Source organism: Haplochromis burtoni, unplaced genomic scaffold (genome assembly GCF_018398535.1).
Source record: "Haplochromis burtoni strain Fernald_Lab_line unplaced genomic scaffold, NCSU_Asbu1 Contig_98, whole genome shotgun sequence".
Classification (NCBI taxonomy): domain Eukaryota; kingdom Metazoa; phylum Chordata; class Actinopteri; order Cichliformes; family Cichlidae; genus Haplochromis; species Haplochromis burtoni.
This window is the reverse complement of record NW_024582459.1, coordinates 1,870,392-1,888,297: the sequence shown is the minus strand read 5'-3', so window position 1 is coordinate 1,888,297 and position 17,906 is coordinate 1,870,392. Positions and strand designations below refer to the sequence as shown.

Sequence of the window (17,906 nt, the reverse complement as noted above, 5' to 3'; positions counted from 1 at the left end):
CAGAATTAGCAGAGGCAACACTTAAAATGGTTCCTGAGGGAGGAGACAGAGACATGAATGGATTTAGTACCTTGCGTCCGACCCGCATGGCTGCTGCGCTGTCGTATTTCTCTTTCAGGAACTCTCCAACACGTCTGAAGTCGGCCAGCTGGAGCCAACAGGTCTTCAAACTGCAGGAACCCGAAACTCCATGACACTTACAGGCCACATTAGCCAGGTTGTAAACCGCCTGTTGGAGTAATAGAAAAAAGACATAAATGTTAAATAATCAAAATGTATACAGAGATCAAAAACCCCCAAAACTCCACATTAGTTTTTACACAATAAATTTTCACTACAGACATAGATGTAGACTTTATTTAATCCCACATGGGGGAAATTCACAAAGGACAGGAAGTGAATAAAGAGATATTAAGAAAAATAGTCTACATACTATACTACTAAAGGTTACTATATACAGTAAAATACACTAAGATAAGTGCAGTGGGAGGGATTACTATGCACAAGCTGAAGCAAAATAACCCATGTTTCTCTTTCCTCCTAATACCTGTCATTGTGATGCTTCAGTCTCACCTCCAGGTCAGCAGCTTTAGCTCCAGCTCTGTGGTGCAGATTTACAATCGATTTGCTGCTAAGCTGCTGCCATCTAGTGGTAAAAATCTGTAACTGCTCAACTCTCATCATTACAGCGAGCACATAGTGAGAGGGGAACATAAAAAAGCATCATGGAGCTGCTACACTGTTGGAACGGCCAATTAAAAGACCCCAAAATATAAAGAAGAGATGAGTCGTGCAAACGTTGCTGCACACACACACACACACCTACATACACACACACAGCAACATTTTCTCCAAAACTGGCTTTGTGGAGGCAAAATTATGTGTTTATTTAAGAAACCTCTGTTAGGTGGGCTATACAATGAATGCAGAGTGAAACAGATAAACAGGAGGGAAAATGGAAAGCAAAGAAAATGATTTTTTTTCTCCATATGTGCTGTTCTTTGACGCTGCTGTCAACATGACCCCACCAAAGTAAAACAAACAGCTGACTTGGAATAAAAGGCCCGCTAACTGGAGGAAATGTTCCTCTATTGTAAGTAGTCTTTCCCACATAGTTCCCATAGAAAAAACTATCCCTTGAAAATAATTGGAACATGACAATTATTGATTTAAACACATGAACAAGCTTTTTTTCCCTCCTTAAGATAAAACAGCTCCTACTTTACAGCGTTTGGCCTTGTTAGAAAAACAGGAACAGGAAATCTAAGATTTATTGTCCTCACAGCAGTGGGCTTTAGGGGGAGCCCTTCACCCCTGCAGCTTTACCAGGTCAATTAAACCGCAATATAAACAAACCAAACAACCCACACCCACACCCCAAGCATAGACACACAAACAAGTACAAATTGTTCTTGGTATTGTGCAAGCACCTACAACCACTTAAACAAACTCCAGCGCATCTCCACGCAATTCTTGCCGAATAGAGTTCTTCTGACTCCCGATTTCCCCCGATTCACCCTCAGACAAATGAAACCCATCACTCTGTCTCCTCACACTGCCTGATCTCAATTACCTTCTCACCTCTGTTAACCCCGGCGTCCCAAACAGCCTCCCCAGCGACCCCCACCTTCCACCCCTGTTCCCTCTCCTCTACTTTACTACCCAGCAGGCATAGCACTCGGCACCCTCCAATCCCATGAACCGACCTCAGTGACCCCCCGTCAGTCGGGGAACAGGGGACAGTGTCATTTTGTGGAAGGGTAAAATGATTTTTGGTGATTCTCTCTTTGATACGTTCTTAAGTTTAACTTAAACTGAAAGAACAGAAGAAATAGAAAGGCCATATAATACAACCTTTCAGAAATGTGTTGAAGCTTCAGAAGAATGGGACTCTGAGAATTAAGAAAAACTTTCAGATATCAGTTTAAAGGAGGAAATTCTCATGTTTTATGACTCCTTGCCAATTTTACGAGCCTTTGTTTTCACTGAGACTCCCGACTGTGGTTTATGACATGTTTACAGCGACAGTAACATTTCACGTAACAAGGATGGGGAGGCCATTACTATGTTTTCTGTGCCAATCTTCCCAATTAACATTTCTCCACAACCAGTGCTTAATTTTGTGACTTTGTTTCATTTCCTTCATTACTCTGAACATCATTGTTTGATGTATAGAGCTTTTCATTACATACTACTACCTGCCAATAGCCTCATGTTGCTCAAACCAAACCATGCATGTGTCCAGCATCACACTGAGCTATTTGGTAGGTCATGCCTGCTGGGCACAGTGACACTGGACCTGATGAACACACAGACACACACACACAGACACACACACACGCACGCTCAGTGATCCGTGGTGGAGACAGTCTCTGTGTCAGGCACAATAGGTTTTTACTCAGACAGGGTTAGGGGTTTAGGAGCTGTGTGCGTGTGTGTGTGTGTGTGTGTGTGTGTGTGTGTGTGTGTGTGTGTGTGTGTGTGTGTGTGTGTGTGTGTGTGTGTGCATGCAGAGTGAGAAACAGAGAACACAGCCCACCCTTTGTGGCAGTGTAAGCAGTGAATGAGGAATGAAAATGGCAACACGTCTACCTGCCTCATCCTCTTTTTTTGCTCTGTGAAGGATAATGTTGCTATATTTGGCTACATTGTTGCCTATATTTTAATCTAATCATGTGAAGGAGGACTGAAATTTGTTTGCTTCTTCAGATGCTTTTGATGCTCTGTAATGGGCAGATTTAGATTCCTTCAAAGATTGCTCTAACACTGAAAGAAAAAGCAAAAAATGAACTTTCAGCTACATGTGTCCACCAAGCTGCAAAGCACCAGTAAATGTGTTTCTATACTGGGTGAAACTGGCCCATGCATACTCTATCTGCTTGTGCCAGCACTTAATTGAAGCTTCTGGATTACCATACGTATGCTGAATTAAATAAACTGAGCTTTTAGGAAACACTTGGGATGTGCTGGGTGCGATTTTCTCGCACATTTCATTGCAATAAAGTAAGACCTGATATCTTTGGAACAGTAAGGCATGATACTACAGATAGTGATGACATTTCACCAAAAAGTAAAGACAGATAAGCACCTAAAGTGCCACGTGATATCCCCCCCCCCAATTAACAAAAGGACCCGGGGGCTGACATAGTGATTGAAAATGATCTTGTGTGTTCAGAGCAGAGGCATCTCAAAAAAGGCCGGGAATGTATGTCTGGCTGTTTTTTGGGTCTGTGTAACAAGCGCTGCCTCATTTGATTTATGTGGAGACAGTGGAAGTTAGTAGCTCTCTGCGTGTGTATTTGTGTGTGTGTGTCTGTGTGTGTGTAAGTGTGCGAAAGTCTTTGAGAGTCGCAGAAGTGTGACGGAGGTCCATCCCTCACCCTGTGTCTCTGTCTCCAGACGTTTGTGCACACGGACGACCACGTTGTCCACCGCTCACACAAATCAAATGAGGCTGCAAACACACACACACACACGGGGACACACACACACACACGGACACACACACACACACGGACACCGCTGTCACCTCCACAAAAGCCCTGTGGTTTGCCTTGTTCAACCAAGCAAGACAAATCCTGCTTAGGACAAACCAGCGTGTCCACGATAGAAAGACAGAAAGCAGGGTGGGGCCGGGGGGATAGAGAGAAGGAGAGAAACTGTCTTCCTGTCTGTGGCTCTCCTCCTTTTCATCTCTCCCTTTGCCTCTCTTCCGTTTCGATGGACAGACAACAATGAAAGCAAAGGATCAAACGGGAGACAGGAGGAAAAGTCATTCAAAAAAGCATGCGTATGTCACTGAACTGTGCGTGTGAAAGGTTGCTGCAGCAGTAGATCTTTCCCTCATATACTCTCGTAGAGCCCCAAAGGGACTCTCAGCAGAAACACAACCTCTCCAGACCCTCACCTTTGACCTCTGACGCACACATGCACAAAACTAGGCTCACCGTCTCATACACAAATCAAATGAAGCTGAGGTGAGCACACACACACACGCACAGGCAGCGTCTCTGTCTTGTAAACAGCTTAAACAAAGCTTCTCTAAGTGAAGATAAACGTGTTCTCCTGTTCCAGGGAACACCAGAATGGGCAAATGGAGAGTTTACGAGAAAGGTGTGTGTGTGTGTGTGTGTGTGTGTGTGTGTCTGCGTGTCTATGTGTGTGTGTGTGTGTGTGTGTGTGTGTTTGTGTGTGTGAGTGAGAGAGAGAGAGAAAGGCAAGAGGTTTCTTTCTCTCCCTACCTGAGAACCTTCCAGACAACTTCAGTTACTAGACCATTTGTTGAATCACCATCATTGCCATTGTTCAGTAACTGGAGTGGAAAGGAAGCTTAATGACCATCATACCACCCCAGCTTTGAGTCTGTCTCTCTTGTTTTTAATGTCTTGTAAAATTTCCTTTAAAGCCCCTCTCAGTGTTGGATTTTTGAATGTCTGTGTATGTGCCTGTGTGTTACACCGGAGGAATGTGCTCTGACCTGTCAGCCCCGCCAGACTCCAAGGGCGTTACCAGTATACCATTTGGACCCTCCCAATAAATAACCCCCACACACAGGCATATAAATACTGCCCGGTCAGGCAATCAGAGGCCCACTCAGCTTACACACATTCCTGACAGGGAAACGTCTGAAGAAGACAACAGTAACCTTGGGAAAGTTAACACAGCGATGGTTTTGTTGAGAGATAAAGCTTTTTTTCGTTGTCCCATACCTGTCTCCCTGCTTCATTATTATGCAAGTTCATCAGCATCCGGGCATGCTCGGGTGACCCTCGGGGGTAATTCTTCTCCCTCTCCCTGGCGTCGACAAACTCCCGAGCAAACCTGTAGCCGTAATGCACATTATCACCGCAGCCACCCCACAGCCAGTCACGCGGCAGGTCTCTGGGGCGAGCGGCGCGGCTGCAGCCGCAGGTGGAGAGCTCGCCCTCGCGGCACGCACGGCTGACGGCATTGACCACACCGGCTGCGCTGATGGCGTAGGTGAAGGCTGTTTCCCTGGAGCCTGATGGAGGAAGGAAAACAGGAGTTAAGCATGTGAATTCTGACACACAGTAAAGCTGCAGTTTTGCTGTCACATCACTGACAGGAAACACAGGTAGCTGCACAGCTAAATAAGCCCTTCTCTCTCTCTCACACACACACACGCACACATACGCACACACAAACACACAGCTAACAGCCCCACACCCCACTTGAACTAACAATAGACAATAGAAGTGATTTGAGGCCCTGACCTCATACCTGGTTAACTCCACAACTTTAAATGCCAGATCATGCACGTGCAGCATTTGATGATGTAAACATATCGGTTTCTCCAGCATATCAGTTTTCCTCATGTGGTCGGCCTCTGGGTATATCTGTCCAAGTCCTGGCTACTCAACCATAACGTTAAAGAGTTACTTCTACCAGATTACAAATCATCATTGCAGCACTCATGCGATAAAAACTGAACTCGTGGAGCTCAGAGCCAAAAGGAAATACATCTGAAACATTCCTTCCCCCATTTTTTTACTTTAAAGAAGAGAGATTAGTTGAAAAAATAAACAAATAAAGAACTTTCAGAAGAATTGTACTGCTGTATCCTCACCATTGTATGGGTCTAAAAGCAGAAATCTGAGTGATGGATATCCTAAAAGCAAATAAAACCGAACTGTCTGCATGACTCGATGGCTCCAGAGATAATCTGTTTGTGTAAATTGGGTGAACTGACCCTTAAAGGAGATAACATGTAGGAATAAGAAGAAAGGAGCTGGGCAAAAATCCATGGAAGAAACTTCTGGGAATGTTTGTCACACTGTGCATTTACTGTAGATGGTCATCTCACAACAATTTACATAATTTCCAGCCAGAGTAATGCACTTTGAAGGAGTTTGCTTAAATGCGACTAGCTTCTAATAAACAACTGTATTTTTACAGTCTTGGTCACTCTTTGAAGTGGCCTGGGTGCAATACATTTCACAGACTGGTCCATATTAATGATTTCCATTCACTAACACCAACGTGGAATACACAAAACAGCCTGCTTGTCCTATTCTCTGCATTAATACACACTTCAGCGCACAAAGAAGTGACAAGGACAAGGACAACGGCCTGACAGGTGGAGACTAAGTGCTCTGAAACACCATGATTTACATGAGAATAACAAGGAGCTTTGAAGTGCTTTTCCTGGTAGAGGCAGCATTCACTGAGATGATTAGCTTCAATATGAGTATTTGAAAAGGGCAAAATATCTGTATTTAAAATATACCATATGCACGACCTTACTGAGTGATCTCTACACCCTCTGTCCTTGCTTCCAGCATAAAGCTTCTACAACAGTGCTTATTTAAAGAGTAACCTTACACAGCGCTTACCTTCAAGTTCAATTTAAATAAAGATTTAAACAAAATGTGCTTTTTGTCTTTCTCACCATCACCTTACTGTCATGGTCTCTACAGCTACAATATTGCAGCTTTTTTTTTTAAATATTACCCTACTTCACATTATTCTTATACACATACAAACCATTTATTAGTATTTATGCCCTACTCTAATATACAGAACGCAAAACTTTCACTTTCCTTTTTTTTCCCCCCTTATTTAAATAGCGCACAATGGTCTCTATATTAGACGATTTCTGTGGCCCCGAAACAACAGCAGCCAGCCAAGACAGGAAGGTATGCATGCATATATCCGTTCATGCTATGCAGCAGGATAAAGAAAGCCAGACAAGACAGGGAGATAGAGAGCGAGTGGTTTTATGAGACTGCGGAGCCTAGACTTCAAATAGCAGGTCCGGATCTGCCGGCTCGGTGTCAGCTCATCAGTGCATTTCAAAAGAAGAGCCGCAGGACAATGGACCGACTAACACCTCCATATAAACCTGGAGCTAGACTGTCAACAGAAAGACAGGCATGGAGGCAGAGTGAGAGAGCCCGCAGCGGATTTGGCACATACTTGTTGATGAGGCGATTCCCACATCGCCTGCTGGGAATTAGACGCGAAAGTTATCGATCCGAAAATCTGCGCTCCGGGTATGTGTTTATTAAAATACTGGAGATATGCATAAAGCGTACATGCCTTTCCTGTTTTATGCCTACTGAAGTCTTCCTTTGTGACTGCTTCTTTTTCCCGTCTTTTTAATCGAAGGACTAAATTTTTCGTTTTAGTGCGCCTGCGTAAAGTATACCGGCTTTTTTCACGGTAATAGTTGGGTCGAAATGAATATTTCAGATGTTGTCATATGTTGGATTTTTAATGAGGTTTTTCAGTCTGAATTTGAGTTCTGTTTCTCTTTATTTTATAATTTCTTGGGATTGTTAATGGTCGATTTCTTTAAATAGAACAGCATGCGCTTGGCATTATCATGCCTAAAATGCGGAAATAGGAACATTTTGAAGGACATTTATTTTACACACATATTATATTCTAATGACATCACTTTTTATAATGAGAAATATGGGACATCTTAATATCTCTAAAAATAAATTTACACTGTCCTTATATATGTGTGTTTTATGTGTATTTATATGTTATATGTAGCATCTGGCTTAACACTATTTATGTGATATGTCTTTTATGCTAATCTTAATGCCACTGCACTAACAAACAACAATCTTTCCACTTCTACTGTGCTATTTCACCTCAAGTTACCCGTCTTTTTACCACATAACTCATATCTATATATGCCATATTTTATTGGATACAATTACAGGCTAAAAAATGTAATCAAAACCTGTAGCTACCTATTTTATAGAATGTGACCAAAAAGTGGAATAAATCTTCTTTTTAAAACTGATAATCTTAAAAAAAATCACCAGAATAAAACTATAAGAGAGAGGAGACATATGCTGCCACAATGAAGTAAGAGCTGTAGTTGAAAGCGAGCCTTTGGCTGGATGCTGAGCCTCCGTAATCTGTTGCTTATATGGTGTTTTGAAACAGGCCATCACACATTAGCTGTGGTGCCGCTGACATTTCTTTATCTGTCTGCTTTGACTGAGGGCCATAAAACCCACACACATGTAATCTGAATTTTCTAGGATGGTAGGAGCTCAGTTTGAAATATCTTGTGTTTAAGAAGCAACAGAAACAGAGCTGACATAAAAAAACAAGCACATGTAAGCATTTATAGAATAGTTGGTGATAAGATTTTGAAAAGATAAAATCCCAGAAAAAGAACTGAAAACACAAGATTGTAATTTGCTGTTAGTCTCATATTGTCTGAGAGCTTTTAAAGGCTGTGTCATGCCCTTTTAATCACATTTTTTTCCTCCTCAGTTACAGTAAACTCACCAATCTGCATGACCCGCCCAAACACTGAAGTGTTGTCCACTGTGCTGCAGTTCCACCTCCTCTGTCTGAACTGGTACTGACATTCCTTGATGCCTGTCTTGGCTCCATCTCCAATATAGGTCATGTGGTCTTGGTACAGCTGGCACAGCTTCCTCTGACCCTGCAGCAGCAGAGATAAGATTAGCAGACATTAGCTGGTTAACAGTTTTATATTTCAGTGGTACCTGCAGGGAAATTGCGCTTTTATTCGACCAGCTCCCCAGTTAGGTTGCAAAAGGGTACAGAAAAGGAAGTGACAAGAAGATCGCTTATTCTTAAAAAAAAAAATCATGCAGAAGAATCAGAGGTGCAAAACTGAGATATGCTTTTATTCTAACAAAATAAAAGCCTTGTTGACTTAGAGGAGAATCGTTTCCAAAGCACACAGATACTAACTTACCTGGGAGAGACCAGACAGCTGACTGCAGAGAGGCTGAGCTCCAATAATGTACATCTCTGGCCGCTGCATCGGGGTCAGACCGAGTGACCTGAGAGACAGAGGTCATTTCAACTGAGAATTTACCCTTTAAAAAACCGTAGATGTTGAAATTTAAACAGAAATGCCTCAAACTGAGTTTATGGAATCTGTGACTCCTTTGTGAGTAGAGGTCAGCACAGCAGAGGGCAAAAATTCAGACACATGCTGGGTTTATTGGTACAAGTGGCCAATAAAATATAGATAAGAGTCTTCTGGTGAACATCTCTGCAGCCACTTCCTTTCCTTTCAAATCTGACTGCCTAACACAGAAAAATCATGTAATAATCTATTCAGATCACCTGGGCTATGAAAGTTTCCCTTTTAGTCTTGAACATGAGTGCAAACTACTGAGTATCTCAGGCTGTTTTAACGGCTAGACTTCTAAGATGGACATCTGGTCCTGTAATTTCATTCTGACCTCTAGGAGTATCATTCCACAGAGCCACCCTGAACTGGGCCACCGCAGTAAGTTTTTGTAAGTCAAGAACAAGTGTGGCTAATTTGCGATCCTGTAGGCACAGCAGCAGCCCGCCATGCAATGCCATTTGGGGCTCAGCCAGAGTAAATATTGTGACAGAGCCTTCACATTTGTTCCATTCACTGTTAGTGTCCCACCACTAGCGCACCACGCAAAACTAACCCCCAAAACACACACACAAGCACAGATGCAAGAAGCAGCACAAAGTGAAGCCATGGCTCAAAGAAATTCCATTCATTATGCTTCAGCATTACAGAAATCAACAAAAATTGGTCTATTGTGCGAATCTGATGTTTTTCTTATTTGCTCTCTTGACGGCACAAAATTTGGGGAGGGTCACTCACCCACGTTTTAGTCGCCGTTACTCTACTAACCATAACTTTCAGAAACCAGTGCAAACCAGTGCGCAATCATTTACTTACCACCACGAGTTCGCGTCCACCATCAGCAGTTGCGAGCTGCAGACAAGGAAGGCGGCAGCCAACAGCAGATGTCGGACGGCACCGGTTCGTTTTGTCCGGACAGGCCTGTTGTCCATGGTCCGCCGCTTCAACGCCGGGAAAGTGCTCTGCTGAGGAGACATGAGCAGTGAATGAGGAGTCGTCCTGCTCAGTCTTTTTAGAGGCCTGACGGGAGGCAAAGCGGCGGGTTTGAGTACGACGAAATCTGCTCCTACCGACCACTTGTTTCTTCTGCCTGCTGTATCCTCTCGTCTCTAGTTTGATCAACTATATTTACAAAAAGCAATTTTTAAAAATCCAATAAAAAGACGGAGATTGTAATTTTCAGGTGACCTTACTGTCGTTGGGTAATCTGAAATCACATTAACGTTTTCCTAAAGGTCAAATAATCCAGTTTATTCGCTGAAATCCCAGGTCTAAGTCGTGCGTAAAATACTTTGGTATGAGTTTGGATTTTACGCACAGAGCGATATGAATTCTCCCTGGAGAAATCCAGGGCCTTATGATAAAATAAATAAAACAAAAGTACAAAAGTAAAAAGTGCGATCCCGTTTTTGCCTCAAGAAAAGATTAACAAGGATATTAAAAAACTAATTGAGCAGCAAAGCGACTGTTCCTTGCCCTTCCTGTCCCCTTACGGCCACTCTACTACTACCACCACTATCTCTTTCTCACGCACACACACTCTCTCGTATACACTCCTCCTCCTTCTCTCACCCCCACTTCACCTCAGAACCCTCTTCTGCCCTCCCCTCCTCAGTCCTCTATACATTATGCACCGGTGATTGTGTGCAAGAAAATCAGATGACTATTTAACACTGTGAACTTTCAACGCCAAACCACTTCTAACACCTGTGAGGACTATGAGGTTGTTGTTCACTGGGATTTGACATGAGCAAAAACTTGTTAGATAGACAGAGATTATCTCTGGTGACCATTTTAAGCATCACCTCCGGAATAACACAGCTAATACCTTTTCTAATCCCTTTCCCCCTCTCTGATCAGCGTTTAATAAACGGTCCATCAAGTTGGGACATTTTACTAAGTTAAATTAAAAATGAAAAGTGTTTATTTATTTACGTTTATGTCTGGGTGAAATGTAATCAGGACAGTGTTTCAGTGTTTAAACTGTATATATAAAATATCTTTTAGTAGAGGGATTACTCTGGGGCGTTTAAGCGCAATACGCGAACAAAGTTCAAAGACGTGATGGGGGTCGAACGTTTTGGAAAAACCTCAATCAACCCTACAAAAAAAGTTCACGTGGGTCAGATTCCTTTGACTAGCTGAAGTGAATAATTTGTTTGAATAAAAGGTGAGTGCTTCAAAATCGCCTAATCCTCTCTCTTTTGGTCAGCAAATATAAAAGGCGATGCTACCACGTCTTACACACAAACATTTCACATTTGTAGCTGGACACACACACGCGAGCGCGTTCAGGAGTAATGAAAAGTCTAGAAGTAAAGAGAAGGCGTGTTGAAGCGAGTTCTCCTCAATTCATAACCCGGTCAAAAGCAAACTACGATGGGTCGGTGGGCGGTGAACCTGCGGAGGAATAGGCTGTTTAATGTGGTTCAATGCCTCTCAAAAGAGCGCGTCCACAACTGGAGGGAAGAAAAAGGAAAAAAGACTGGAGTTCCTGAAGTCCAGAGAAACTACTCAGAACATTAATCAAGCAGGTATATACTGGGCTTCGTTAGAGCATTGACCACTTTTAAAACCACCATAAGGTTCACCAAGTTCAGAAACAACGACGGGATACGAGAATATTACGACACACTGCCCACAGGTTATAGTGGCTATACGTAACGAAACTTTAAAGTAGCATAATTTAACACACAAAATGATGGTGAAAATCCTTTGCTGCCTATATATACGTTAATTGTGTAAAATAAGACAAAAAATATCTAATTAACAACTTAAGGTGTATCCCGGGTGCGTAAAAACCTATGAGGATCAAAAATATCGAATTTCTCTTTTTAAACAATTCACTGAGAGAGGTTTAGTGAACGGGGATGTGTATTTCCCCGTTCACTAAACATGGAGTTTCTGTCGGAGTCAAAGTGGAGCGCACTAACAGAGAGTGGGGTGTCTCTCGTCTCTGCATAATAATAGACCTGCAATAAACTTCCCCAACACGCACACGCATACACACATTTTGTTTTTAAGTGATCTAAGTGGCAGTCACATGTGACTGACATTCTGCAGTGTTTTATGTGAGCGGGTTAAAGTCTGACAGCGGAATAAACGGACTCTTCGAGCCCAACAAAACCAAAACTGCACAAAGTTGTAGATGAAAACTTCTTTATTTTGACTTTCGCCAGTGACATTTCACTCCGAGGTCTTTACAGGGAGTGCAGAATTATTAGGCAAATGAGTATTTTGTCCACATCATCCTCTTCATGCATGTTGTCTTACTCCAAGCTGTATAGGCTCGAAAGCCTACTACCAATTAAGCATATTAGGTGATGTGCATCTCTGTAATGAGAAGGGGTGTGGTCTAATGACATCAACACCCTATATCAGGTGTGCATAATTATTAGGCAACGTCCTTTCCTTTGGCAAAATGGGTCAAAAGAAGGACTTGACAGGCTCAGAAAAGTCAAAAATAGTGAGATATCTTGCAGAGGGATGCAGCAGTCTCAAAATTGCAAAGCTTCTGAAGCGTGATCATCGAACAATCAAGCGTTTCATTCAAAATAGTCAACAGGGTCGCAAGAAGCGTGTGGAAAAACCAAGGCGCAAAATAACTGCCCATGAACTGAGAAAAGTCAAGCGTGCAGCTGCCAAGATGCCACTTGCCACCAGTTTGGCCATATTTCAGAGCTGCAACATCACTGGAGTGCCCAAAAGCACAAGGTGTGCAATACTCAGAGACATGGCCAAGGTAAGAAAGGCTGAAAGACGACCACCACTGAACAAGACACACAAGCTGAAACGTCAAGACTGGGCCAAGAAATATCTCAAGACTGGTTTTTCTAAGGTTTTATGGACTGATGAAATGAGAGTGAGTCTTGATGGGCCAGATGGATGGGCCCGTGGCTGGATTGGTAAAGGGCAGAGAGCTCCAGTCCGACTCAGACGCCAGCAAGGTGGAGGTGGAGTACTGGTTTGGGCTGGTATCATCAAAGATGAGCTTGTGGGGCCTTTTCGGGTTGAGGATGGAGTCAAGCTCAACTCCCAGTCCTACTGCCAGTTTCTGGAAGACACCTTCTTCAAGCAGTGGTACAGGAAGAAGTCTGCATCCTTCAAGAAAAACATGATTTTCATGCAGGACAATGCTCCATCACACGCGTCCAAGTACTCCACAGCGTGGCTGGCAAGAAAGGGTATAAAAGAAGAAAAACTAATGACATGGCCTCCTTGTTCACCTGATCTGAACCCCATTGAGAACCTGTGGTCCATCATCAAATGTGAGATTTACAAGGAGGGAAAACAGTACACCTCTCTGAACAGTGTCTGGGAGGCTGTGGTTGCTGCTGCACGCAATGTTGATGGTGAACAGATCAAAACACTGACAGAATCCATGGATGGCAGGCTTTTGAGTGTCCTTGCAAAGAAAGGTGGCTATATTGGTCGCTGATTTGTTTTTGTTTTGTTTTTGAATGTCAGAAATGTATATTTGTGAATGTGGAGATGTTATATTGGTTCACTGGTAAAAATAAATAATTGAAATGGGTATATATTTGTTTTTTGTTAAGTTGCCTAATAATTATGCACAGTAATAGTCACCTGCACACACAGATATCCCCCTAAAATAGCTAAAACTGAAAACAAACTAAAAACTACTTCCAAAAACATTCAGCTTTGATATTAATGAGTTTTTTGGGTTCATTGAGAACATGGTTGTTGTTCAATAATAAAATTATTCCTCAAAAATACAACTTGCCTAATAATTCTGCACTCCCTGTATGACAACTGTGTCTTCATTTGGGATACACACATCTACTCCTCCTCACACAGTGACCCAAATACACGCGTTCAGATTTTCTTTTTCAGTCAGTCTGCATCCATGCCTTCATACAGTGCTCTGGTAGTACTCATGTAGTCATGCCAGTAAAGCTATTAGGATTAAAGTGAACTGAATACTTCAAGCATACATTTCCACTCTGTCGGTTTATGACTACAAGGAGACAGCATGTGCTGCAGGATGTTGCTATTTTATAGATGTAAAGTAAGCACATTTATTTAATCTCATTCTCAGTGCCATACACGCCATTATGTATATGGTACTGTAAGTGAACATAATGAGAGGCTGGGACACAGCACGCAGTTTGAACGACACTGCAGCTCCATCTACTGATGCCTTGCTGCACAGCATTTGTCAGTAAAGGTTACCTTTAACCTTTAACTTTAATTTTAAAAGTCAAATCAAATAAGAAACAAGTCACTTTCAGTCACTTCAAGTCTTCCGCACACTGTTTTTTTCTAACCCCTTTCCTGAAGCTGAATCTGCATTTTGGAGAAATGTCTACAAATATAAAGAGGACTCTCCTCGTGAGAATCCGTGTAATTAAAAATAATCAGATTGATTTCGGCACTAAAGAGAAAAACAGGTCAACCACCTATTCTGGGACATGACCTACAGCTTCAGAACTACAGGAGCGGCGCAAGCATGATGTGTGTCAGCTGAGACTGGTTTACTGCCAACTTGTGATGCTCGTGTAGAAACACAAGGAGGCGCAGTTTATCCGTAGCGCTCGACACAGTCAAAGGAAAGGGTAAAAAAGACGAAGGGTGGGGTGGGTGAGAGCACAGAAAAGTTGGACAAAGTGAGATGAAGGAGGGAAAATAGAGAGGGTGAAAGAGAGAGGGAGTGCCCAAGTAATGGATACAGAGAGAGAGAGGGGGGGGGAGTGGAGAGAGAAGAGAGGGGGGGACTTGTCCCTAGAGGATATGAGCAATAGCCATGCAACAGGGAGCAATGCCTGAGAAAGTCGGCAGCTCCTCGCTGGATTAACAACAGCCTCACTTCTTATTGCCTACAGTGCCAGAATTCAGCAAAACAACCAGCCCGTTCTCTCCTGCAGGGGAAGCGGCAGCTGACGGAGCCTGAGCTGATTGCCTGGAAGCTGCTCGGGACAAAATGCTAAATATTATTTTTTAAAAATCACTGTCACTGCTGCGAACTGGTTGTATTTAGAGGGAAATATTTAAAGTAGACTCAGCAACTGAAAGACAATTGAGACTTTGTCTAATCATGTTGGGCACTTTTTTTAATGTACCTGCTTTTATTTTTGTAGGAAGCAGGAAAACCTTGGCCTTGTGTTTGAGTCAAGGAGACCACCTGAGCTTACATCAAAATCAGATGGTGTTTCCTGTCTGGGCTACTGCATCAGTACTAACACAGTCCATTTAGGCAGTTTATAGTAAAATTTGATTTAAAATAGTCCATTATTAAAATTACAGTAAAACCAATTACAACATTTTATTTAAAAGGTAACTAAATACTAATGCTGTGGTCAGAAGTTTGTATTCACTCATCATAAGCATGAATTTCATGGTAATTTCAGGCTTTTGTTAACTTCTTTGAACCCATCGTTTTCCAGGGTGAAGTGATTGTACAGCATACATCTTTGATGGCTTTAAAAAAGAAGAATTGGGTGTACGAGTTTGCATTTATTTGAGATTTTCTGTAATTCACAAATCGTGGTGCAACAACCTAAGGGATATAAATATCCCTTAGGTTGTTGCACCACGATCAGATGCTTTTGGTAGCCATCAACAGGCATCTGACATATTTGTGGCTGGATATTTGACCACTCTTTTTGGCAGACAATTTCTTCAATAGTGTTGAGGTTGGGGGCTTTGGGAAAGCAGCTTAATATTAGCCCGCTTTATCCATTCCAAAACCAGTTTCGATTTGTGTTTGGGGTCATTGTTCTGTGGGAGCACCCAGCTGTGTCGAAGTTTCAACAGTCTAGCTGTTGACTTGGGGTGAAGTTGGAGAATTTTGGGAGAGTCCTCTTTTATTTTTTCATCCGCTTTTTGCAATGTACCACTGGCAGCAAAACAGCCCCAGATCATGATGCTACAACTACCATACATGGCGTATGGTGCAGTGTTGTTAGGTTTGAAAGCCTCACCTTGAAAAACTTTGTCAGGTCTGACCATAAAACCTTTCCTCAGAGGGCATTTGGCTCGTCCATGTGGGTAGCTGCGAATTTCAGTGGCGCCTGAAGGTGTTGATTTTTTTTTTATCTTTCTTGGTCGGGATCCTCTCAGTCCATGACAATGTAAAACTGGCTTCACTATGGACAATGATGCTGGTGGTTCAGCATTTTCCAGTTCATGGCAGGCTTAAGCTTTGGTGGTTCCTGGACTGTTCCTGAACATCCTAACCAGTTTTCTTTCAAATGAGGCTGACAGTTCGGGTCTTTTTCCAGACTTCTGCAACGTGGTGACACATCTGAAGAACTTGGAATCTGCAGTTATTTAGAAATGGCGTTAAGAAATCTACAGTACTCCTCCATCAATCTTCACCAAGGTCCTTGGACTTGCTGTCAGACAAATCATTTTTATGCTAGCAAAGAGAAACTACCAGTTGCAGTCAATCATAATCATTAATGAGAGGTTAATAGGCCTTGGCCTTGTCAAATTAAAAGACATTGTAGAGGTTTCAGAACCACTTATTAAAAGATTTTACTAATTTTATGGTAATTTTGACCCTTTGTGGTTTAGAGAAAATCGAAAATTTATTGTCCAAAACTTGTGCATCCAATTCTTGTTTTTGAAATTCATTAATGCTGTACGCTGTACAATTATTCCACCACAGAAAAATCACATTCATACCTATGATGAGTATGCGGGAATTTCTGATACACAATTTCATATATTATAATTACAACGTATCAAAAACTGGACCCAACAGTGACCGTTATTGTTTTGTTTATGATTATCACTAATGCATTCACATTTAACTTTGTATTATTGTAGGGTCTTTGTCTTACAATATAAAGAGTTTTTGTGATTTGGCGCAACATTTAACTGCATTTTAATTATTCAAGGCCGACTTAATATCACAAGTGATTTCCCATGTCTTCTAATGACTTACGACTGAAGCCAGAAGAGAAAAATCTGCAGATATGACATGAGAATTTTACCATCCATGGGTCAAACTCATAGTAACTACAGCTATTGGAAAAACGTCAAGTACGATTAAAGATTTCCATGTTTTATGAACACGTAAAGCACAAATGCCTGAAATTCTCTTTGGTTGCTGCCCTCTAAATGCAAGAGGTGTTTATGTAATTTGTTCACAATAAAGATATAGTATGAGCATAAACAAGTTTATTGCATTCAATAGGCAAAAAAGACTGTGATTTTTCTGCTACTTCTATCTGAAGGTCAGAAGTCCTGCAGAGCTGCAGAACATTGAGCCTGTAGATGCCCGCAGGGATTCAAGGGTTTTCTCAATGAGGCTTTTGCAATGCAGATGTCTGGATATACAACGAGTTCAAACACCAGTTGAACAGTTGAGGAATAGTCTTTTTTATGAACAATGCTGCCAACTAACAACTAATATTCTACGCACTATATAATTAATCCATTTCCACAATAAACACACAGCCAGATTAGATTTTACTGAATGTGTTTAATGAAGGGTTTGCAGTGATTTATCACCTAGCACACCTACTCTGTCTACTGTGCCATGACAGAAACTGTATTTTCAAATGAAGCCTCTCCTATTCCACGCACAGCTTTAAGCCCCCGCTGTTTTCTTTGGAAAACAACAAGAAGAACAAGCTGGAACAGATATATAATATTTACCAACTTTTGTGCAGACGCTCAACAAAGAATGCAGCAAGAGAAAGAACTGAAATTCAGCCACAGCCGCACGTGATGACGAAACTACCTGCTTCGCTTACTATACCAGCGCCGCTCTCGCCTTCTTTCTGTCATCCCGAGTGCTCTTCATGTCTCTGTTCCCTTTCCAAAACACACACATGTGCACGTACACAATCACACACGTGTGCGGCAACAGACTGCTGCGGGGAAATCTGCTGCTTATATCATCCTCTCTCACTCTCACACACACATACACCCCTGGGGGAAGTTCAGCGGGACTTGGAAGCAGCTGAGATGGGCCCTGGGCTTTATATCTGTCTCTTTGTTTTTTCGGTGTACATGTGTGGTTGCATGTAAAATGGCCTGTGGAAACTCATTCTCTTCTATT

The 17,906-nt window shown here is 42.2% G+C and overlaps 1 protein-coding gene across 7 annotated transcripts in view; it reads right to left on the bottom strand.

Annotated features, from left to right (window-relative positions):
- Positions 1 to 17,906, bottom strand: part of wnt5b (wingless-type MMTV integration site family, member 5b) — a 97,333-nt gene that overhangs the window by 4,529 nt on the left and 74,898 nt on the right. For 4 of the 7 annotated variants that reach the window (XM_005927240.2, XM_014335156.2, XM_042222979.1 and 1 more), the window contains 5 exons: positions 9,692 to 9,840; positions 8,714 to 8,801; positions 8,275 to 8,434; positions 4,710 to 5,002; positions 71 to 229 (listed from right to left, as the gene is read on the bottom strand). In XM_005927240.2, the coding sequence (XP_005927302.1) occupies positions 71 to 229; positions 4,710 to 5,002; positions 8,275 to 8,434; positions 8,714 to 8,801; positions 9,692 to 9,840 (849 nt within the window). The remainder of the gene's footprint in view (positions 1 to 70; positions 230 to 4,709; positions 5,003 to 8,274; positions 8,435 to 8,713; positions 8,802 to 9,691; positions 9,841 to 17,906) is intronic. The other 3 variants (XM_005927241.2, XM_042222978.1, XM_042222980.1) reach the window with 1 other exon arrangement.